General features: G+C 34.7%; 2 protein-coding genes across 3 annotated transcripts; one reads left to right on the top strand and one right to left on the bottom strand.

Annotated features, from left to right (window-relative positions):
* Positions 1–444: 444 nt before the first annotated feature.
* On the bottom strand, positions 445–19,299 carry LOC140049879 (sushi domain-containing protein 2-like). Its single transcript, XM_072094831.1, has 22 exons — positions 18,898–19,299; positions 15,924–16,165; positions 15,141–15,330; positions 14,461–14,559; positions 13,869–13,996; positions 12,905–13,249; positions 12,389–12,631; positions 11,211–11,373; positions 10,108–10,374; positions 9,442–9,751; positions 8,677–8,958; positions 8,122–8,390; positions 7,738–7,875; positions 7,259–7,429; positions 6,686–6,952; positions 6,207–6,455; positions 5,258–5,431; positions 4,798–4,956; positions 4,543–4,639; positions 4,103–4,156; positions 3,736–3,765; positions 445–1,482 (listed from the first exon to the last, which is right to left on the bottom strand). Exons 1-22 carry the CDS (start codon positions 18,953–18,955, stop codon positions 1,431–1,433), a joined length of 3,987 nt encoding a protein of 1,328 aa, XP_071950932.1. The 5' UTR covers positions 18,956–19,299; the 3' UTR covers positions 445–1,430.
* A 206-nt stretch (positions 19,300–19,505) lies between these two features.
* On the top strand, positions 19,506–24,104 carry LOC140049315 (A-kinase anchor protein 17A-like). Of its 2 annotated transcripts, none has more exons than XM_072094187.1 (5): positions 19,506–19,539; positions 20,914–21,739; positions 22,011–22,159; positions 22,486–22,726; positions 23,452–24,104. In XM_072094187.1, exons 2-5 carry the CDS (start codon positions 20,978–20,980, stop codon positions 23,809–23,811), a joined length of 1,512 nt encoding a protein of 503 aa, XP_071950288.1. In that variant the 5' UTR covers positions 19,506–19,539; positions 20,914–20,977; the 3' UTR covers positions 23,812–24,104. The 2 variants fall into 2 exon arrangements, with proteins under 2 accessions (XP_071950288.1, XP_071950286.1); XM_072094185.1 differs by lacking the exon at positions 19,506–19,539 and adding an exon at positions 20,196–20,331.
* Positions 24,105–24,142: the final 38 nt, after the last annotated feature.

The following is a 24,142-nucleotide window of genomic DNA, read 5'->3' as shown; positions in this document are numbered from 1 at the left end:
GCTGTTTTTTCGATCAAGGTGTGATCGTCATGGACTTTGTCTATACAGGTATTGGGAACTTTTATGTATAGGTACCGTACTTACTCTGACTATAGCACGCAGAAAATCCAGTAACAATAATTAAAACAACACACAGTGACATCTTTGCTAACCCGTTCTTAACTGTGAAGAATGAGGAAATGATCGACAAAAAGTTATCTGCCTCCTCTCTTAAAAATTCCTCCACCTTGCGTTCCTTATTTTAGTTAGGAGCAGAGAGCCACTCATTTACTGTTTCTCACCATGTCTCTTCAGTTTAAAATTGTAAAATTAAGATTTTATTAAAACAACGTATTCGGCCATAACCTATCATCAGGTGAAGAGAACTGTAACAAAGTTACTAGAATATTCTATAATACAATAAGACTTAACCAATCAAAGATGGGTAAGACGAACAAAAGGCCATTGTGTTTAGTTAATGTTTAATGAAAAACCAGACAGGATTTCCAAATGTCTGAAACCCATATCAAAATACCAATAACAATTTGTGCCGAATCAGCTTAGGCCTATTGTCATGTTTGCTAAACATTAATAAGGATAGTACAACGTTCAACATTTTTTTGCAAAGTAAGTTTGCTCAGATTATTTTGTTTATGTTGGGGCCTCCTGTTGGCCTTTGGTTAATAGGCCTAGTCTGCTTACGCAAAAAAAAAAAACATAAGAATATGCCTAATAACCATAGAATCAGGGAGTTGTAATTAATTACTCCCTCATAGAATATAGGCTTAATATATTATAATTCTAGACGGTTTTTTCTGACCTATTCTTAAATAACATACAAATGTAGGCCTACCAATGTTGAAAATGTACATTCAATAAAATTAACACTAATGAAATGTACAGTGAAATCGAGATCACTGATCTGAATCATAAAAACAGTAACTAAAACAAGCGGCATTGTTTTTATTTTAAGCGCTTTGGGACAATCTGTTTATTGTAAAAGCACTTTATAAACTTAAACTATAAAAAAATTGCCATTAACACTCGCAAGTAAAAGATTCACTTGCAATTGAATTGTTGAAATCTCATAAACTAAACAAACTGATACTGATTAAGTACTTTACTTGCATAGTACTAGGTTTGTCAATGCCTATACCCTGGTGCTCTCAAGACATCATTTCAACTATTTTACCTATTTAATTACACTTGCTAAATTGCATAAATAGTATAAAACTACCGGATTTTCAGTTTATTTATGTTCTCTTCATCCATTTTTTAGTATTTGTACTAATTTGAGTACATTTGCTGGATGCAATGATAACCTGCACAACTTGTGTTTACAATTGCATTCTTCTTGTTGAATTGCAGTTGTGTATACGGAACAAGTCATAGTTCACATTTCGCAGTCATTCTGAGTAAATTAAACTGAGGATCAAACCGTCCTGTATTTATTAAAATAATCTTCTTTCGTAAGCTGGATTTGAAATTCCATCGTACGTTGGACTAAAGAAACAAGAAATAAAATATTGATAACAATTAATAGTATAAATTGTATAAATTATAATTACTAGATTATAATCTCGCTTCGCTCGCGTACCATCTAGGTCGTGCCCACAGATGGTTCTCGAATACACAGTAATTTCAGCGTAAAAAAATGCTTTTTTTAATGTACGTACTGCAGGACGATAATAGTTATTATTGTTTACAGAAACAAATAAATAGACACGATGATTTATGTATTAAACTGAAATTAGCACACTGGGAATTACTTCCGAAAGAGAAACTTGTCACAAAATGAGTCCAAATTTGTTATTTGGACTCATTTAAACAAACCCAATTTGTGTTTTGTGTGTAACATTAGTTTTGAGGGATGGGGAAGAGGATATGGGTACAAAGAAGAACAATGTTTTAATATATTATTTATCTACTCAGTAACGAAATATGTTTTTCACTTTGATAGGCCTATAAATAATATACCACTTGATACAGTAACACATTTGCGATTTAATACTTTGTTAAAACTGTCACTGTTATAGTCCATTGAAATAGCATGTACATGTAACGATACACGTACCACTACAACGTTTATATTCTTTGTAATTATTAATTAATACAAACGTTGAGAAGCAACTGTCAGTACTACAGTTTATTTGTATATTGTACGTTTTATATAACAGTAGGGCCTACTCACAGGCCTATAAATAATATACCACTTGATACAGTAACACATTTGCGATTTAATACTTTGTTAAAACTGTCACTGTCATAGTCCATTGAAATAGCCTGTACATGTAACGATACACGTACCACTACAACGTTTATATTCTTTGTAATTATTAATTAATACAAACGTTGAGAAGCAACTGTCAGTACTACAGTTTATGTGTATATTGTACGTTTTATATAACAGTAGGGCCTACTCACAGGCCTATAAATAATATACCACTTGATACAGTAACACATTTGCGACTTAATACTTTGTTAAAACTGTCACTGTCATAGTCGATTGAAATAGCATAGTACATGTAACGATACACGTACCACTACAACGTTTATATTCTTTGTAATTATTAATTAATACAAACGTTGAGAAGCAACTGTCAGTACTACAGTTTATTTGTATATTGTACGTTCTATATAACAGTAGGGCCTACACTCACAGTAATACGTTTATTTGTACATGATTGTGTTCTCAGTACCCACACTCACAGTAAATTCAATGGCGACCACAAATGTTAATACGTATTTACAGTAATGTCCAAGTATTGCAATACTTATCTATATATAGGTTTTAGGTTAATTCCCCAAGGGCCAATAAATTTACAACAGCTGGTGGTACTTGTGTTAAAGCAAAGAGTTATTATTGGAATGTTCCATTCATCGGAAATCAATACATTTGTATAAATGTATATTAAATCTATCAAAATAGTATGTTTTTAAGAAAATAGGTCTGTCTTCAACATTATGATGCTGTACTCGAGCTGTTCAACCGGTTTTCATCCATTAAAAACAATTATCGTAGGAGGAGATAGGAAAATGCGAAGCATCCTCGTATTATTGTATGCGGGTATTTTTCAAGATAGACATGCATTGGACAGTGTATACCACGATCGGAAAACACCCCTATTTGGGGCAAATCGTTGAACCTAAATTCGTTTTAATCTTCAATAACTAATTATCGAACTCCATTTAATTAGTAAACAGGGTTACATCAGGTGGTTAAAATCAGTATCGAAAGTACGAACCAACTTTATATACCATTAATTATTGTGGTATGGTGATCAGCAGTAACCTTTTTTCAGATTTCTGAGTTCAATTTTAATTAAGTACAATTATTTGTATCGGCTTCCCCCACTTACTTAACTCACACAACATTCAATGAAGAATGTATGTGTTAGTCATTCCCAGTCATTAGGTGTTCATATGCCATATATAAATACTCGTAGGGCAGTGGCAGATCCAGGATTTTTAAAGGTGGGACCCAGGTCCTAAAAGTGCCTGGCTAACACCTCCTGCCCCCATGTATCTGCCTTGACTTGTCCCTTTGCATTGTAACTAGCCATTCTGGCGAGTTTAAATCAGGTATTCTCACTTGACCATTGTGATGGCAGGCAAAATGTTTAAGTATACCTGATCCTTGAAAAGGATCCACTGTACGAACATTGAATGTAGCCTCTAAAATAGAAGGCTTAACTCCTAATAATTTTTGCAGTCTATTGTTTTTACGGAAGAGAAATATAAAGACTTAATACTCACTTTTCAACTAAGCCTGTGGCACCATGTTCTCTATAAAATACAGATTTTATTATTATGAAATAAGAACTTCAAATAAAAACATGAAAGATGTAAAAGAATTCAACTAAGCTATTTACTTAGAAGTAAAAATTTGTGCTGGAAATTTCTATGTTATGTTAAGGCAGGGAATGTAATTTCACTCTTCCCTGATTAAGGTAAGACTCATTTGGTTTTTGATTTATCTAGAAATGTCTAGGAGGTTGGTGTCCCGGTGTCAAAAAGTTAGGGTGGGTTGGGAAAACATAACAGTATTTTTTAGGGTGGGATTCTTGTGGAGTGGGGGGGGGGGGGGGCTTTTCAATATTATTGACTTTTCTGGTACACTTACATGACATGAAAAGATGATTCTTTGTGTTTTCCAGCCTGTGATCTACTACTAGATCTACAAATAAAGAGTTGATATGAAGTAAAGAACTAGAAACATTTAGAATTCAAAGTATCTACTTTTTTTTTTAAACTCGTTCAATTTCATAGGAGCTCTGTACTTAGTGGATACTTTGTGTATAGATACCAAGACAGTAAATAAAATAAAAAATCTTTCTCTGATATAAGGTAAGAGGTCATTGCATTGAGGTTACTTTTTTGTAGTGCCATGTGGACAGTCAAAATGTCTTGGCTTTAATTTTTGGTAATTATCATTACATTTTTTAGTTGAAATTACATGCGTGAGTGACTTTCTTTCGCCCTCTTTTAGATTTTGATTCATTTCAATAAGTAATGTTTTTACTACAGTAAAACCAATGCTTTGGGACACCCCTATTCACATACCTTCTGCAGCAGAAGCACCAGCAGCATAAAATGCCAATAAATATTAAAAAGAGGCCAGCAGCAGCAGAACCAATTATAATATACAAGATGGGAAAATCTAAAAGTAAAGGTGAGCAAAGGAAAATTTTAGTATTTGTTTTTTAACTAATTATACAAACTTAGAAATGATGCAGCATTAAGGAAGGAGATATACCTCCAATCGTCTAAAATGTAAATATGATTCTAGTATAGGTTGATTTAATGGAAAAAATTTACCTTCTTCACAAGTGGGCATACTATCAGACACCGTCCCTCCCATACACATTATGGAAGACTCTCCATTTAACGTATAACCATCATTGCATGTGAAGTATATAGTTTGCCCTTTGAATTGTTTAGCTCCATTTTGAGGGGCTTCTGCGTATTCACATTGGTCTGCAAATAAAATAGAACAATTTATTTATTAAAGAATATAGAAAAGTGTTTATGAAATGAGAATTGATAGAAGAAGTGTTCAGACAAGAGAGATAGATACTGGATGAATTGTGGAAAGTAAAGGATTGAGAGGAGATGCAAAAAATAGAATAAACGAATAAATCTGATTGGAGGAACATGAATACAAAAGAAGAACTGGTATGGTAGGATGGAGTGAGTTGAGATTAAATAAGAAAAGAGAAAAGGATCAATTTTAAATGAAATACAGTACAAGGTAATAATATATAAACTTAATAATTACCAACACAGGTGGGTGTAAAATCTGACCAAACTCCTTCTGGTGTACAAATGATCCTAGATTCACCAGTCAATTTGAAACCAGTTTCGCAAATAAATATTAAAATGCTGCCCTCTGTGTACGTTGTACCAGTCTTGGAGCCGTTTTGCGGAGTAGATATGAAACCACACACTACAACTGTAAAAGAAAATTATTAGGATTTTACAAGTGGAATGGTCGTTGTACTGTAGATATATATTGAAAATGGGGGTGAGGTCATGGTAATTGGTATTCAATCATGGTGATGGTAGTGGTCACAATGGTGATGGTAGTGGTCATCATGGTGAGGGTAATCGTCAACATGGTGATGGTAGTGGTCATCATGGTGATGGTAGTCGTCAACATGGTGATGGTAGTGGTCATCATGGTGATGGTAGTGGTCATCATGGTGATGGTAGTGGTCATCATGGTGATGGTAGTGATCATCATGGTGATGGTAGTGGTCATCATGGTGATGGTAGTGGTCATCATGGTGATGGTAGTGGTCATCATGGTGATGGTAGTCGTCAACATGGTGATGGTAGTGATCATCATGGTGATGGTGTGGTCATCATGGTGATGGAGTGGCCATCATGGTGATGGTAGTGGTCATCATGGAGATCCGTGGTCATCATGAGGATGGTAGTTGTGAATTTGATAATGGGTATTCAAGGTTATGGTTTTCATAATTATGGTGATGGTAGTAGTTGTCATGGTTATTCTAGTGGTGGAAATGGTAGTGTTAATGGTGGTAATGGATGTTCATTGTTGTGTAGTGGTATTAATGGTAGTTGTCATCATGGTGATTGTAGAAGTGGATTTGGTAGTGTTAATCATGGTAAATAGGTATAATAGTAGGGGGATTTGGTATTTGTAATCCATGATGATGGTAATGGTTATTCTAGTGGCATGTGATAATGGAAAAAAAACGTACCAGGTTTAACATCTTCCTTAATTTCCTCAACAAATTCTACAATATCTTTTGTGACTTTGGCAATTTCTACATTCCCTGTAACTTGGTAGTCAAAGATACACTCAATGTTGTCTCCACAAACCTTCTTCACTTCTTCCTGATCAAAATTGTCTGGTGGCTCAAACCATGGCACAAAATCGGGATTATAGTATGTACTATAATCAGTACCAGGTATATAATATAGAATTGAATCCTCAGGGTCAACTCGCCCTAAATAGAATCAAACAGTAGTCATGATTTAGAACAAAATTTGATTTGAACTAAAACACCTGTTGCAGGTGTTTTTCTTGCCAACAATGTGTACTGTACACATAGAGATATTATAGTCCCTTACTATGGATGCTAAAGATGTATGTTAAAGGGATGGTGATTGGATGAGGTCTTGGCATTTACTTTTTACTTAGCTACAGTGAAATAAAACTGTATATAAATTATATTACACTTCTCTCCAAAATCATAGTGGATATCTCGAAGACTTGAGTTTGAGGGAATGATGTCCCCATCTGGAGTTCGAAGGTCATCTGTGACATCATCATTCCAGTTTCCAAGCAATCCGCTGGTGTTGCCACGCAACATCTCAGGACCGTAGACTATTATTGACATCAGGTCATTGTTAGCTTCAACAACGAATGATAATCCAAAATCGTACGCCACGGTTATAGATACACTGGTCTCATTGGTTGCCTTAGTGTAGAAGATGGTAAGTCCTGCAAAAAAGGTTTTTAAAAGGCTAGTGGTAGGTTTAGTTTTTCTATTTTTGCAAAATGCCACAATTTAAAAAAAAAGTCCTGTGGCAAGCACAACTTTAAAAATTTGCTTGTTCTGCTAAAAAAAAAAACCGCTGTCAGAAAATCAGAAAGTGGGGTAATAAATTTAAATACTTGATTTACAGAAGTATTATTACCTGTGCCAGATCGGATAAATGAACATTTTCAATTGGTTTTTAATGATTTTAACATTCAACCTGTCACTGACACGAGCCACATATCAAATGAAAAATGAAGTATTATTACCTGTGCCAGACCAGATCGGATTATCGTCAAAGTCTATACGTGACCATACATAGTCTTCAGTCGTATAGGCAACCAGTCCACGTACTTGATTCAATGCTACGTGTACCATCGTATCATTGTTAAATTTCGCTGCGATTGCAGTAAACCGTGTAGCCTTAATTGGTGTGGTACCTAATAAATAATAATTATTTATTTGTTCAGAATACAAATTCTAGACAATATACATTTATAATTTCAGGTATAATGTATGACTGTTATAAATATTAGCCTGTCTTATATAGTATAGGTTATCACTGTGTTTCTTCTGTTTTATACATGAATAAAAAAGAGAATTTGCCGACATCCATGTAAACCAAGCCCAGACATCGCATTTGTACCTTAATTGGCATTATATCTGTAACAACCATGTATGCTTTTCATTAGTTCACCTAATTTTCAATTCCTTACACTATAGTGCTATTTACAGTAGGCCTACCAACCATTTTTAATTGGTTCGGTACGTCCTTGCATTTCAAACAATCCACCGAGTGCGTCTATCAGAACGTACTCTCCATGTCCATTAAATGTGTACGCAAGTCCATCCAGAGTTAATATGTGGGGATCACCATTCAATCTTCCTGTCAAACAAAATATTCTGTTTATAAAATACTGTATGTCTTTTTAATGAACCTTTGTGAAAACAATTAAGTTCCCTCTCCCTCAACCCACCACAACAAATAAAAATAGGCAGAGTACTGTCAAATCAATGGTGTGTATCATATTTCATGATTAAAGTACTGTATGTCAAAAAGAGATATGATTATAATGTTTTTGTTGCTTTTAGGTGTGCTTGCGGTGACATACATAGATATCTACAAATGTACCTGGTCTAGGAGGCTGGTAGCCATTACAATCCTGCGATGGTCGATATGGTATGAAATACCGATCACAATCAGACCTAGTAGAGCAGCACCTAATGTATGGCAAGACATCACTTGTGTAATGCGAGAAGTAGGGAGAAGTACCCGTTTGGTCGAATGGTTCTGTACCGTGGTAGTGATACCGATGAATGTAACCTGCATACAAATTATCAGCTATATTGGCAAGGTTTCCGTTGATGTCGTAACAACACTCTAAACCTTCTCCGTTGGAACTACAGGTAGTAAATAATCAGATTATTTCTTTTATGTTAAAGTTTTAAATATACAAACAAATCTACATAATCTATACAATCAAACTCATGATGCTTAGAAAGTGCATGTGGAGAATTGGAAAGAGGTTGGGAATGGGAAGGTCAAGAAGGTGAGAATGACGGAAAGGATTGAGAATTGGAAAAGGGGCTGAGAATGTGAAGTGAAATATTTTCTGAAAGCTCTTTTCTTAAAAAGGGAGACCAGAGCTGACTTGACTCCTTCCACAAACGGTATGGTATAGTTTACCTGGGACTGCTGCTACGAACACAGTGCACAATATCACCGTCATCTGAACACGAATCCTCGACTGTATTTGAACAGCGTGGACTTGACTCAAAGCGTCCCCGATCGACCAAAGCAGTCTGTAGGTTACATGGACACCTCAATTCACCATCTGAAGTAAATTCACCATCTGAAGTAAATGCTCCATACAAATTTTGCCATGACGAACACCATTTACGTAAATCGAACTTATATTTATAAAATATGCTCATGTCAAATGGGTCACTCCAAATGTATAATGCAAAACTGTGAACAGATAAATAGTATTAATGATAACATTTTGTAAAATCTTGCAAAAGTGGAAGATGATAGAGGTATCTGTTTGTATAACAAGTCAAATCAAATAAACATTTATTTATTTCATTTTAAAGTTAAATTTACTGTAATACATTTTTAATTCTGACAAGATTTTCTTTTTCAGAAAAAAAACAATACGCCAATGTTTGTATACACTAGTGTTAAGTAAGATAGAATGGATCTTAACTGATAATAACTGTGAATAATAACAAAGTTACTCCATTCCCTTTTCGCACAAAGACGTTTTTGTTGCTTAAATTGTTTATTCCAATTAGGTGGTGGATATTAATTATGTTTTACTGACATTGAATGACTTCTATCAATTTATGGTCTATGATTCTGAAGTCTGGTCTAAAAGACTATGATTAGCAACTTGGTGGTACTTCAGACTTCAAACTTGAAAAGGATAAATGAAACGCATTAAATACTTACTCGTTGTTACCACCAGGTTCCTCGTCACCTTGCATAACACGAATGACTCCAAGTTTTGATGTTTCCACTTCAAAATTTCTGGGCACAAGATATTCATAATTTTCTTCTGCTGTTTCAAATTGCCTATCATTTAAAATATTGACCATTTCTAGGTTTGTTGGATCATACTCATCATATAAAATAATGTCAATATCGAAGAAATGCCCTTGCAAGGAGTCTGCCCTCCACATAACCGTGTATCTTTCCAAGTCGTCATCGTACTCAAGGCGAGCTTTTGGCGCGACATCTTCGGTTACTTCATCAACACTCACTACAAAACAAAAGCATTTGGATTATAATACAAACCAAAGCAATGTACACTTGTCATAATGAACGGCATCCAAGACTGGTTTAAAACAACCTCTTTGACAATTTGTCATTTATTAAATTATTTATTTGTCGGTTATTTACATACATCTTTAAACTTGATTTGGGAAAAACATTATTGGCATATGTCTACACTTGTTCTAAGAGCCAATGCTCAACACCTTACATTTGCCTCTCTCCAGTCAGATGTGAAAAGTTAGGTAAAAACACAGCTGCCATGAGGTTGTAATATATGGTAGTATGGTTTATACGTGTTTGATAATTATTTGATAATTATTTTATTATTCTCGAGTTGCTTACCTGATGTATAGATTCCTCGAAAGCCATAAGTCATACCACCATCCTTTGAAAGAAAAACTGGTACTCTACCAATGCGCAGTAACCATGGTACCACACAAGACACTGCGCGTTCGTTTTCAAATTGACACGGTACCTCTGGTCCGGTTTCAGCATCAATGAACTTGCACATTACAATATCTTGATTATCGAAACATGTTCCTTGAATGAATATCCTTGCACCACCCAGCATGGATCCGAAGGAAGGATATGTAAGGATTGAGCCACTATCTGTACACAAAATAATATAATTATGGTACCGTACAAAACATCTATCACATACTACTAGCTATACATATACAACTTGAATATTGGATGCACAACTATCACACTTAACTACCACATTACAACTACCACACGCAAGAACTGACTATTGCACGCAACAACTATCACACGTAACCACTCCTACAACCACACGCAAGAACTGACTATTGCACGCAACAACTATCACACGTAACTACTACTACTACCACACGCAAGAACTGACTATTGCACGCAACAACTATCACACGTAACTACTACTACTACCACACGCAAGAACTGACTATTGCACGCAACAACTATCACACGTAACTACTACTACGACCACACGCAAGAACTGACTATTGCACGCAACAACTATCACACGTAACTACTACTACTACCACAGGCAAGAACTGACTATTGCACGCAACAACTATCACACGTAGCTACTACTACAACCACACGCAATAACTGACTATTGCACGCAACAACTATCAAACGTAACTACTACTACAACCACACGCAAGAACTGACTATTGCACGTAACTACTACTATCATCACGCAACAAATGACTACTATACACAAAAAAGAATTTGCTAGAGACACACACGATGAAACTAGTTATCACCCGCAACTACTACTACCACACGCAAGATATCTCATTCTCTTAAGACGCACACAGCAATTGGTTTTTACATTCAAATAAACGTGTAGTAGTCATTGACTTGAACTTAACATCTGCAAAATGAAGCTTCCATTCAAATCGAGTCGAGAAATGGAAAAGGCGAAAATATTATGTATATATTTTGAGTTATATATTTACCAAAAGCGTTGCAGTCATACGATACTACATTTTCCTCACTGATTTTGAAAATGTATCTGCCTGGCTGGCCAACATTGCTTGTTTCATTAATATTCACTATGGCATCTGTTTGGGATTCAGCCACGTCATGATGCCTGACTTCATCACCAGCATTACATCCAACCTGAATATTAACAACAATTATACATTCATTGTAATTAATGTTGCATCTCCTTCAATAACTGAGTAAACGGCTCACAACATTATGCTACAGCAGTCGTATCACGACAGCAATTTAACTTTTTTATGTGTGCTACAGTCGAATAAAGTGCCGCATTCAAATGAAAGATATATATATATATGAAAAGTACCGACGCATTCATATAAGGCCCGTACGGTACCGTACTTTCTATTGTGTTATTCAGTTTTCTCCTAATTTAAAAATCAGTGTTCTTTCAATTAAAAAATCAGTGTTCTTTTAATTTAGAAATCAGTGTTCTCTCAATTTAGAAATCAATGTTCTCTCAATTTAGAAATCAGTGTTATTTCTATTTAAAAATAATAATAAAATAATAATAATAACAGGATTTTTATAGCGCACATGCCACTCAAGAGTGCTCAAGGCGCATTCAAAAAAATAAAACAAATCATACAAATGCCCGACAAATAAAATGCAATTTCTTTGGAGGGTCCCCATCCGTTCTCCTTCTGTCGCGGTCCCGGACCCTACCTAGGTGACAAAGGAACAGGATACAATGTTATTTCAATTTAAAAAGCAGTATTATTTCAATTTTAAAATCAGTGTTTTCTCAATTTAGATATCAGTGTTCTCAATTTTGAAATAAGACAATAAATGATAATACCAAATCCTAAAGTGATATACAGTAATTATTGATCGAATTAATAATTAACCTTCAATTGTTAGCTGTGTATCGTGTTTTTATAATGTATAAACCTATTAATAGCCTATCAATGCTAGAAAAATGGTTATTTTATGTTATATTTTCTTACACCATATTTAATACCGGCCGAAGCAATTATTTATTCCAGAATCGTACTGGAAAAACAGAACACCAATAGGCCTATTGGTTAATGGCAAATTACCAGAATATTAACTTATAATCAAAAAAATTAATTTGAACACAGAATACTAAAATCACGGTAGGTAAGACATTTTGATTCCAATCATTGATATATACCTGGGCCGGTGTGCCACCTAGACCATAATTGTCACCATCGCTAGCAATTCCAGTTGTCCACTGTATATCACCGTAGTTGAATATGGTGTATGATTGTATACCATCCGTCACTAGAATTGCTTGAAAGGTGTTAGTCTGTGTTAAATAATAAAAAATATATATAGTACAAAGCTTTATAGATGAGGCGCTTTTTGAGGAGAGGGACATGTTAATGTGGTTGAATGATGATAAAGATGAAAAATACTACAGATTAATATCAAACTTTGAATAGGCATGTTCGTAGTTTGAACAGTTATTCACTTTATACACATTAATCTTTTACTTTAAATTACGTGTAAAGCGTGGTTCCCACTAGCGACGCAACGCAAGGGCGTACGCGCAACGCAATCGAGTTGACTAATGACAAGCCACTGTTCGAATAATCCATCGCTTGTGATTGGTCAAATCACTTACGTTACGTTACGTCCTTGCGTTGCGTCTCTAGTGAGAACCAATCTTACGGCTTCATATACTCACAATGTTACGCGTAAATTCGTAAGTTGGCCTGCCGTAATACGCGACTTGGTCCCAAGTAGCTACCAAGTACCAAATCAACTGAAATGCGTCTCCAGAATACATAACATGTTCGTTTACGATCTCATCGACGGCGGCAGCTAGGGATTCATCGTCACGCCTTGTCATTTGTCGGTAGTAAATGGTACCACCTTCAGTTGTATCAACATCAGCCCAAAACGGTGCAATGAGTGATGTATGTTCATCAACAGAAGATCCTCCACTCCCTTGGTCCGATGTTAGGGGAAAGGGTTGCGATGTATATGTCGCCTCTTCCTCATCAAATGAAATTATCCCATTTGTGTTCACCTATTATATATATTAAAAAAAAGTCCAGTGTAAATTAATGTACAAAGATTTGTTTAAATGTGTGTATGCCCTATAATTATTGTTAGTTCATTGTTTCATGTTGAATACATTTTACGATAGGCTACATAATTATAAAACACATTTATCTTGCTAAAGATGTATTGTTACTCTGACAAAAATAATTATTAAAACATTTTTTGTTGAATATTCCATTTTGATCAAAAATTGGATCCAAAAAAAAATATTTACCTGAAGAAACTGTAATTGAAAGCAAAAATAGTCAAATTGGTTGCCAGCCAATTGGTTGAATTTAACCATTTATTTTGTCATTTTATAAGTGGAAGCATTATTTTTTTCCGTTTTTTTCTACGGAGGTGATTAACTTTATTAAAACTACACAATAACCAATTACAAATCTGATTTAGGCCTAATTAATCTTAATTTTTCATTATTTGTAGTTTAAGTTCTATGTTGTTAGCCGAAACCTTTCAAATTCATTTCAATGTAAATGTTTTTTATAATGTTTACTTGAAATATACTTGACTTGACAATACATCTTTAATTAATACGATGAATAATAAGGGTGTATTCATTTCAATTCTGAAAACCGTTTACGTACAAAAAGTGATTCGTGCAGCTCATCGTAAAACGGAAAGAACGTCAATAGATCGATCCTGCCCGAAGATCCATCATCATTCACCGGTCCAATTTCGTCGTTGAAATCAACACCATATGGAAACATTACTTCTATAAAAATTAATAAAGATAATAATTCAGACTTATACCTCTTTTATACCACGTTCACATCGCCGAGCTATAAACTGTTTACGCCGTTTATTTTAGAAAAATGCAATTGATCAACGTTAACAATGCAATTTTTATACACAAGACCCAAAATATTTCCAGATAAAATGTTTCTTATATCTCCAAATAGAGACAGAACACGGACGGAGAATTCGAAGTTTTGGTAAATTTGGTAATTATTTTCCAGAATCTGATGAGTATTACTCAGTGTTTCACGAAAGTGTCGTCGAAAATATTTGATTGATCAATGGGTGGCGCTGATTTTCTGATTTGTTATTGTTCAATAATCAATCCAGATGAAAGATGGGGGTAAGGAGGAAGCTTAGAATCTCTATATTTTATAAAAGTCGAAGAAAACAGTTTTTTCTCGCTTTCTTGATATCTTCAGAAAGATTCTAAAAACTTACGTTCCGCCGTACAAGCGTCGTACACTGCATTATCGCGAATAAAAGGAGTAGGTACTGGACAGATACTCCTACAGTCGTCAAACCTTCGAGTATCATCACCTGAAATGAACAAATATAGGCCTACCTAATGGGTGAACATCATGTGACCACGTGATATGTCAACTTAAGGCAGAGACACCTGTATCTTAACACCATGTTTTCAAGGAACGGAAGACGGCGCTGTTTTTTTTTTAATTATTGAAAATGATAAAGAATTTAAATATAATATAGCTCAACCATGGGCAAAAAATGTAATTTTATTGACCTTGGCTCAACACAGTAGGTTTAATTAAGTTACTATCTGTACTAGTTAGGAACTATTCTGATTAATAGCGATGTTGTTAGTCAATAAGATTCTAACGGCAAGTACTAAAATAACGACAATTATTCAAGTTCATTCATACTTTATAGTAAGTTTTACTTATTTTGATCTCCTTTCACACATTGTCTTCTTTTCTTTCTAGAAGTTTAAATATGTTCTTTTTTGTTCAATGTGTGGAAAATAAATAAATGAAACAAACAAACAAATCTTAAATTAATATAGCGTACACTCCTGCGCGTACCACAATGAACACAATAATATATCCTGTATTTATGCATTAATTCACGCATTACATTATAACAAAAGTATAATCATTTACCTTCTGTAGATGTTATTATAGCAAAGCAAATTCTTTGCCATCTCGGCGCTGCTATCAGGTATGACCTTAATTCATCGGATAAAATATTCGAGAACTCGGCATCAACCAGACCTTTCTTTACGTCAAACGAGTAGCTTGCGAATGATCCAAATTCTGCATCAAGCGCCTGCACTATATTCCTTAAATCTTCCTGTAAAACATTTTGGGAATTAAATAATGCAATGTAGTTGAAAAACTGAAGGTAAAATGCTGCAAGATATTTGTTTGGACAATGAAACAATTTTTAATCGCTTCAAAAGAACCCATTCATCATGGGCTGACTGGGTTCTTCAGAAGCGATTTTCTCAAGAAGTGGGCCTTCCCTGAAGCAGCCACATCTTTTTTGTTGGCTAAGGTTTCTAAACGCTGGGACCGATCGGGTCACTACCTACGCCAACTTGTATCCCCTACCTGGTGAATTCTAGTTCTAACTATATTTGAATGTGATGTTGTAATATATGGCCTTATATACGCATAGTTTTAGATATTTGTTAATGTCGTCATCTTGGACGTTGATAGATTAAATTGTGCTAATAAGGAGTGTAGTGAGAAAGAGCCTCACAACTTCCCCGCATGCGCACAAATCGAAAACTACTATTATTTTATCGTTCCAGCCAAACATTGTCTAGGCCTTTAGTTAATTAACTTTTTAGTCATCCCTTAATTTATTTGCTAGCTAGCTTTTGTTTAACAGTCTATTATAGTAAAAAATAGATTTTAATTGTTTCGATTTTAAAATTATACCTTTAGCAATTGAGTCGCTTGTTGTTCTGTAATGCTGTCAAGTCCATCTCTCACCCTTTCAAAGTCAAGTATTCCAGTAAATAGTCCATTAAATATTAATCTACCATCGCTATCCATTTGAAATGAATATCCCACAATCCTTGTTCCAACACTATTTGTCGAAGACATTTGCTGAAACGTTTCGTGTGACTTTACAAATTCCACCACTATATCTAATTCTGAATCCGTTAATCCCTCAACATCTGACAAAACCAAAAATGTATATTAAATTAAAAACATTTATGCGACTAGGATGATGAGGGAAATGTGGACATCCGATGGTGGATTTTGTAGGTGTCATTAGATACCATCTAACTGGCTATAGACAGTCAACTAGAACGTTAAATACTATTTAATATGGTTATCTCTGTCGTCAGTAGGTTCTATCTGCATGCAATTTATAGCTGACTGTCGATAGTAAGTTATATAGTATTTCATGACAGCTGTAGAATCTGGTTAATGGAAAATGAACCACCATAAAATATATAACTGCTATGTTAGCCAACCGAATTTTAATTGATTACACGCTATAGATATCATATATTTTTCCACAATACAAAACAAATACATATATTTCCTCATTCCACTCCATAACAAAATCGTATATAGGCCTAGGCCCTAATAGTTTGAATAAGAAATGATTTTTGCTCCATAGAATTGTTTGAAAATTAAATAAGGGACATTTCGAAATTGATTTTAGTAAGTAATTTAACATTGTTGTGTATACACGCTTAAATGACCAATTTCGACCAAATAAACAATAGCGTACAACTTAATTATATAGCCCACTGTGTGAACACCAAGTGGCATTGTGCCAGCTCGAAGCTTTGTAAATGCAAATGTTATATGAACCAAAACGAACTGAATATGTACGGTAGCGACATTGCAAATCACCCAGTGCTGGTATCTCGCTGACATATGACAATATTTCTCCAATATCACAGGAAAATTGCGTAATACAGCATCCCATGTGTATTACATGATTGTGATGTCTGTATAATGGAAAGTTTAAGGGTTAGATAAAGGACGTTCTCTAAAATAATTTCATATGTGATGATGTGTCAAGGAATTTCCCTATGATACTGGTAAATGTTACGGTACCCCTATAAAAGCAAAAAAAACGTTATATAATACAAGATGAAGGGGTGTCAATGACCATATCACAACTTAAGGCGAGTTGTTAAGCCTTGTCTACAATATATGAATAGTGTGACAAAAAAATGATGTGCCCATATATGGACATGATGATGTCATATCACTACGATATTTAAGCATATCACCACCATATTTGGGCTTTTTTGGTCAAACTAGACGGTTTGATAGTGTAGACGTGACAGAGCTTTAGAAACGTCGTTCGGAAATCACGAAAGGTGTACGGTAGTGTGTAGGCCTAGTCCTATTTCAACAAACTTTACCACTTTTTACTTTTTCAGAGCGAAAAAAACGTAATTTTGTGATAAAGTTGTAATCATATTGGTATTTCAATACAGGAGGGAAAACCAATGGCCACATTACATAACTTTTGAACGTCAGTTTTTTTGTACGAAATTTTATCAATCATCCGAGGTGTACGGTAGCGAAATTTAAACCGTACATTTAGCTCCAGTCAAGAAATTGCAATTGTTTCTTGTTACTCGATTTAAAGGAATACTTTCCGGGGGGTATTATAAACGAGCAAGGCCTATTTTATTTTTACTCGGGGTTTTTACCTGTTCCTTTGGGACACCCCCATATTAAAAGACAGGGGAAATGATAATCATAACACAACAATCAATTAATCCTTATTCAGAGGGGATACCTCTGTAAGGACTTACTTTGTTGAGTCCCCCGAAGATACCCAAATAAACACCGTGTAGGCCTATATTGTAATAGTGGGAAATGGCAAAATCACCTTTAGAGTAATATTAAGCTATCACAGTTTACAGAGACGGGAAGAGGTTGGAGTACCTTGTCCACTCACAGGGAACATTTTGCCCTTTTTTATCTGTCAATCAACCAGCCGCTTTCAAGCACCTGATAGTCCACAAAAAAGTACACACAGTAAAATAGTATACAGAGTACAGTCGAAGTGAATGAGCCAAACGGGACTAACAAATCTAAATGTAGACAGGTGGAGCGTGGCGTGTCATATATAGTTTCCATTAAAATTATTTACGTAGTACCGTGGGTTCCATTAAAAAAAACTAATCAGGAAATATTGGGGAGATTTATTTTACATCTCCCTGGAAATATATACAGTAGGCCTATACGTACACTGTTGTAGTGTACCGTACTCTTTGCAAGGAGGAAGTTAATTAGTTATTTTTCCTCCGTAGTCAGTGTAGACCTATTCATTCTTAACAACATCTTTCAAACGAAATGATATTAAAATCAGGAGTACCTATAAGAATTGTTTTCTCATTGGTGTTGAGTAAGCCTAAAGTTCTGTCTACACTATGAAACTAGTTAGAAAAAAAAATGTAATGTGCCCAAATATGGTAGTGGTATGATGTCATCGTATCCATGGGCACATCACATAAAGTTTGATAATTTGATTTTATTGTAAATAAAAGAAGAAATAGGCCTAAAAGAATTCATAAACACTTCTATACATGGGGGTCCTATTTACTCTGACAGATTATGTATTTCGTATTGTTTTAATGAGTCCGCTTTAAAAGTTGGTACCATGGTACGATACGTACTATTTATCCTTATTTCAATAGGCTTTAATATTTAAAATGTTTAAATCAAATTATGCTGCTTTACTTTACGTACCTGTAGTATAATATTTGTTCTTATGAATTAGGCTATAGTGGTATGAATGACCATAACGCCTTGTAAATTAAAACAGCAGGAAAACCTCTCTGAATAACGATGATGATCATGGCTATTCTATTTTTGAACACTTTTATAGTCCTTATATATGTTATTTTAATTAGAAATGTAATTTACTTACTCTGACTATGGCACACAGACAATCCAGTAACAATAATGAAGACAATACACAGTGACATCTTTGCTGACCCGTTCACAACTGTGAAGAATGAGGAAATGATCGACAAAATAAACACTCTATGCCTCCTTCTCTTTCAAAAAAAATTCCCCAACCTCCGTTCCTTATTTTAGTTACACTATGAGCAGAGCCACAGGTTGGACTGTCTACTCCACGTTCCCACTTCGTCTCTCCGGTTTAAAATGTTAACATTATAATTATAGGCTATAGGTAATTAAAACTGCCTCGATTTATTAAAACGACTGATTTATTAAAACGACAAAACTCATCAGGTGAATAGAGAACTAAATATAGCATGACATATAATATCACAATGTTACAACATAATACAACAATTAGCCAATCAAAAATGATAAGACGAACAAAACATGTTTGTATTCGACACGCTTTTATAGGCAATTAATAATACAATGTTTAATAACAACAACAAAACCATGGGATTTCCAACAGTATATATAAAAACCCTAGACCCATATAGGATGTGACAACCTGTTACGAATCGGCCGTCTATTTAGGACCCGCCATTATTTGTACTAAACATTACTAAATAAGAATAAGTAGTACAACGTTCAACGTGTTTACAAAGTAAATTTGCTCAAATCATTTTGTTTATATTGGACTTTGGGTAATAAGCCTACTCTGCTTACGCACACGAAAAAACATAATAGGCCACCATAACAATATTGTAATTCTATGGTACTGGTAAGAAGTTTTTCCGACCTATAAATGTTGAAAAGTATATTCAATACATTTACAGTTACTGGTGAAATGGTAGTACTTGAAAAGAACTGAACATAAACACTACGGTAAACAAAAGGCCGCAGTCACGGTTAGGGTTATCCGCGGTAATGTACACACAGTGTAACAATTGAATTAAACAATGACATTTATGTTTAGTCATCTTACAAACAAGACAAAAACGAAAACAAAATATAATATTCAACTGAACTTAGATATCAAGTTTAAATACCAATTTATTATTTTGTATAGGCCTAGTACATGTTTCTAAGTTTCTCTGATCCACTTGCTAAAACAATAGGGTGACAATGTAACAACAAAAGCTATTAACATTTAACTCAATTATGATTATGTGGCTTTCTTCTCTCGCTCGGGCTTAAAACTTTAATCCGTAATTATAACTTTTATCATCCATCCATGCTCATTACTTCAATTGGTACCAAAGTTCTTTGATGACAACTATTTTGAATGAGGGCGGCACACACCACCGAAGAAGAACACGAGAAATCGAATATGGGACGACAAAATTAACAACAAAGGGGAAACGTGAAAACAAGTCGTTTAAAGTTGTTTTTATTGATGTTATTAACATTATTAGAATTCAACATTATGTACAGTTTATTTTAGTTCTAATTTCTGGTAAATTATATGGACATTTGTGTACATTATCATATATTTGACATTAAATATAAAGGCTAGGCCTACTTTAATCAGACAATCGGGCACGGTCGGCCAGGCATATTGCCACTGTCTGCTGAGTGGGCATTGCATAAACAATAAACTGGTAGGCCTAGGCTAGGCCCAAATCCAAATTTAAGCAGTAGGCTAGCAAGTGTATATGGGTTCTTTTACTTAGCATTATCCTAATCTTTTAGAGTGACTAGCTAGGACTAGGAGATGTAATGTAGATAGCCAAGTCAAAAAAGTGTAATCCGTGTATCTCCCCTCCCCTTCCCCATGTCACTGTGTGGTGTCAGTCTCGATATCAAGATGAAATGAAACCCTTAGGACCGAGTATTATTTATGCTACTATATCTTGCTAGGCTAGGTTTGCCTCTGATGCTCAACTTCATTACAGTATTGTGCATTTTTATAATATTAATAAGCCAGGCGTACAGTGTAGTAGGAAGATTAGATTCAGATTAAAAAAGCTATCGTAAAACATGCTCTACCGTCACATTTAGCCTTTAACATACAATTATTGGTTTATTTTATTTTCAGATTTTGTGTGTAACTAATTAAGGAGAGGTTATGTTGTGAAAGTGATGCTAACATTTATAACAACATGGCTTCCACGACCTTATGCAATGATACCTCCGAAGCCATAGAATTATTTGAGCCTCAGAAGCTCTACCTAAAACCCATTGCAAAGATGAGCATTTCAGTGACCCTGCCACAACTTAAGACACCAGGCAAGTCGATCAGTAACTGGGAAGTGATGGAGAAGCTAAAGAACATGATACACCCAGATCAATTCATTATCCTGCGTGTAAAACAAAGCTCTTTTGATTTTATTCGCTTCGAGGCTGAAGTTGAAACAAAAGCTCTGTTAAAAGTTTTAATGCTTCGTCTTGACAGCAAAAACATCAAGCTATCCGGTTTCACAGAACTGCTAAAGGTTCGAGCAGCGGAAGCTAAGATTGCTCACCCAACACGTCACGACTGGGACTCTTTCTTCCGCGACGCTCAACACATGAATGAGTGTAATCCGGGTGAAAGACCCGACACGATACATCTGGAAAACCTTCCTGGTAAATGGTTTTCCACGAAAAAGGACCCGGACAATCCAAGTGAGTTTATTATTCGTAAAATCTTTGAACAATACGGTGAGCTGCGTAACGTTGATATACCAATTTTAGACTCGTATCGACACGAAAATCAAATAACTGGAGGAAAATTTGGAAACTTCAACTTTGGTGGTAATATTACTTTCAGTGCTTATATACAGTTTACAGAATATATAGGTTTTGTAAAAGCAATGGATTCATTAAAAGGAATGAAGTTGATGAGGAAAGATGATGGCAAGGCATACACTGTGGATTATAAGGTAATAACAATAATGATGTGATTAAAATTAACGATTGTTGGGGTAGGGAAGAGCGAAATGTGTTGATTGCAAATGAATTGACTAGGACTGAGGTTGCTGCTGACTTGAGAAAAGAAGAAACTCCCCAGCCTTTACAACATAATAAATTAATATTATTTTTAATTTCATTTTAATGATGATAATAATGATGTGATAAAAATAATGATTGTTATTCAAATTGTGAGGAAGGAAGAGACTCCCATCCATAATTAATATTTGTAATTTTATGTAGGTTGATTTTGATAAAACAAAACACATGAGTGCAAAATCAATACGGAAAAGAAATAAAGAGAGAGAAAGGCTCATACAACTTGAAAGAGAAAGGGAAGAACAAAAGAAAAAAGAAAGAGAAGCAGAGGAACAAAGAGTAGAAGAAGAAAGGTATTTGTAGTACTTATTTAATACTGTTTACATGGACTAGTAGACATTTATAAAGTTTGGGGTTGACTTTTGCAGTAGCCTTCTCTACTCTTAATTAACCATTTTTAAAGTTATAACTAAAGCTCTGTCTACGCTGTCATACTTTATGTGACAAAAAAATATATATGGACATGATGACATCATATCACTACCATATTTGGGTATATCACTACCGTATTTGGGCTGATCACAGTTAGTTTGATAGTGTAGACAGAGCTTTATAGTATGTTATTTAACTCTGCTTGGAATTTAATAAATTTAAATTATATGAAACTTTTTTTTTGAAGGAGAAAGAAAGAAGAGGAGGGACGGGAGAAACAGAGACGGAAAGTTCAGAAAGCCATGAGAAAAATGAGCCGGCTTGAAAAACGTGAAGCGCGTAGAAGAATAAGAAAGGACGAAAAGAAGCGACTCCAAGCTGAAGCCGAGTTGCAGCGGAAGATTGCAATGGAAGAGAGAAAACTGCTGTTAGCTCAGAGAAAATTGGAATCAATTCGTTTATTAACAGAATTATTTTGCCGAATAAAGGTAAGGTTAAACACATTCTCTAATCCACAAATTTTATAACTTTTGGTGCAAATGATTTTAGGTGGGATAATCAGGAAGCAACATTTCTTTTCCAAAAAACTTCCTCTAAAAATCTTAGAGAGGGCATCCCATTTTCGGGAGCAGATTATGAATATACAGTATTATATTGTTTTGAAGACTTGCATGGTGAAATCAAATGTTGATATAAAGTTTTGCGGTACACCTCATCTATTTCTTTCATTTATTTGACATCTCTTCATCATATTGGATAAAAACATTTTTATATAGAGAGAGAGATTACTTAGAGGGTCATTCGTGACTCTCATGATAGTATTCCACTGTTTACGATCAGCAGCTAGTTGGTAAACAACCGGCAGAGGATGTCCAACAAGGGCCTTAATTCTATCTGTCCATCTTGCTTTTGGTCGACCTGGTTTCCTTGACCCCTCAATTTTCCCTGCATTATCACCTTTTCAAGACAGTTGTGTAGCTAAGTGCGTGATGATTAATTGTATCCAGCAACCTATTTTTGATGTCAACTTCCTGCAGGACACCTTATATTAGTCCTTCTTGCTGTTAAGTTATCTTAAGCATCTTAGAGGGTTAGGTTCAGTTATTTAGGAAAAGTCAGCTATCTTGCAATCTAAGGTATTTGGAAAAAAATTCATGCAACCAGGAACTGTTTAACATTAATTTATTTTTGTATTTCATTTTTTTCTACCTAGAAAATAAAACAGCAGGAGGAAGTTCAAAGGAAAGTAACAGAACTTCAAAATGAGAGGATAAAACAAATTGAAAAAGAGAAGAAAAAGAAACTAGATGATGAGCGAAAGAAAAAAAAACAGGAGGAACGTAAAGTAAGAGAGTTGAAACGAAGAGAGTTGAAATTAAAAAAGAAACTTTTAAAAAACATGGAAGAAAGAAATGAGAAAAGAAAACTTGAAGAAATGGAAGAGCTTCGTAAAAAAATAAGCGGTAAATCAAGGTTAAAATCGGCTATAGTCACGGCGCAAAAGACGGAAAGAACCGATGTAAAAGCAGTACGGAGTAAAGTCGTTTCGTCTACCGTACCTCATAAGAGGTGACATAGACGTAATAACATTCCTAAATTTTTGTATGTAATGAAGACATGTTTGCAGAATATTAATGCGTGTTCAATTCTAGGAATTGAGGGCGGGCTTCTTTCATTTTTTGGACCATCCAAGATCTATACATTATTCTGTGTATTCTATTTTAACAAAATGCCTGATTTTTTTATTCCGGATTCCATACTCATACTGCAATATTAATAATACAATGCTGATACACTACCAGTGTGTTGGTTGTTACAATGTATAGTTTTTTGTTTAGATTTTAGACATTTTTAAAGAATAAATACACACTGTTTAGTAAGTGTATGTCAGTTATTTATCTCAT

Source organism: Antedon mediterranea, chromosome 5, assembly GCF_964355755.1.
Source record: "Antedon mediterranea chromosome 5, ecAntMedi1.1, whole genome shotgun sequence".
In the NCBI taxonomy this organism is placed as follows: Eukaryota; Metazoa; Echinodermata; class Crinoidea; order Comatulida; family Antedonidae; genus Antedon; species Antedon mediterranea.
Note: the sequence above shows the minus strand (reverse complement) of the source record. Positions and strands in the feature narration are given on the sequence as shown.

Bases quoted from the DNA above. Each gene is read 5' to 3' on its own strand.
- LOC140049879 (XM_072094831.1), bottom strand. From the start codon at position 18,955: ATGTCACTGTGTATTGTCTTCATTATTGTTACTGGATTGTCTGTGTGC. The intron at 7,430-7,737 runs GTTGGTAGGCCT...ATTATTTATTAG, and splicing joins TACCGAACCAATTAAAAATG to GTACCACACCAATTAAGGCT. The intron at 4,640-4,797 runs GTAAATTTTTTC...CTTTACTTTTAG, and splicing joins TATGCCCACTTGTGAAGAAG to ATTTTCCCATCTTGTATATT.
- LOC140049315 (XM_072094187.1), top strand. From the start codon at position 20,978: ATGGCTTCCACGACCTTATGCAATGATACCTCCGAAGCCATAGAATTA. The intron at 21,740-22,010 runs GTAATAACAATA...AATTTTATGTAG, and splicing joins CATACACTGTGGATTATAAG to GTTGATTTTGATAAAACAAA. The intron at 22,727-23,451 runs GTAAGGTTAAAC...TTTTCTACCTAG, and splicing joins AATTATTTTGCCGAATAAAG to AAAATAAAACAGCAGGAGGA.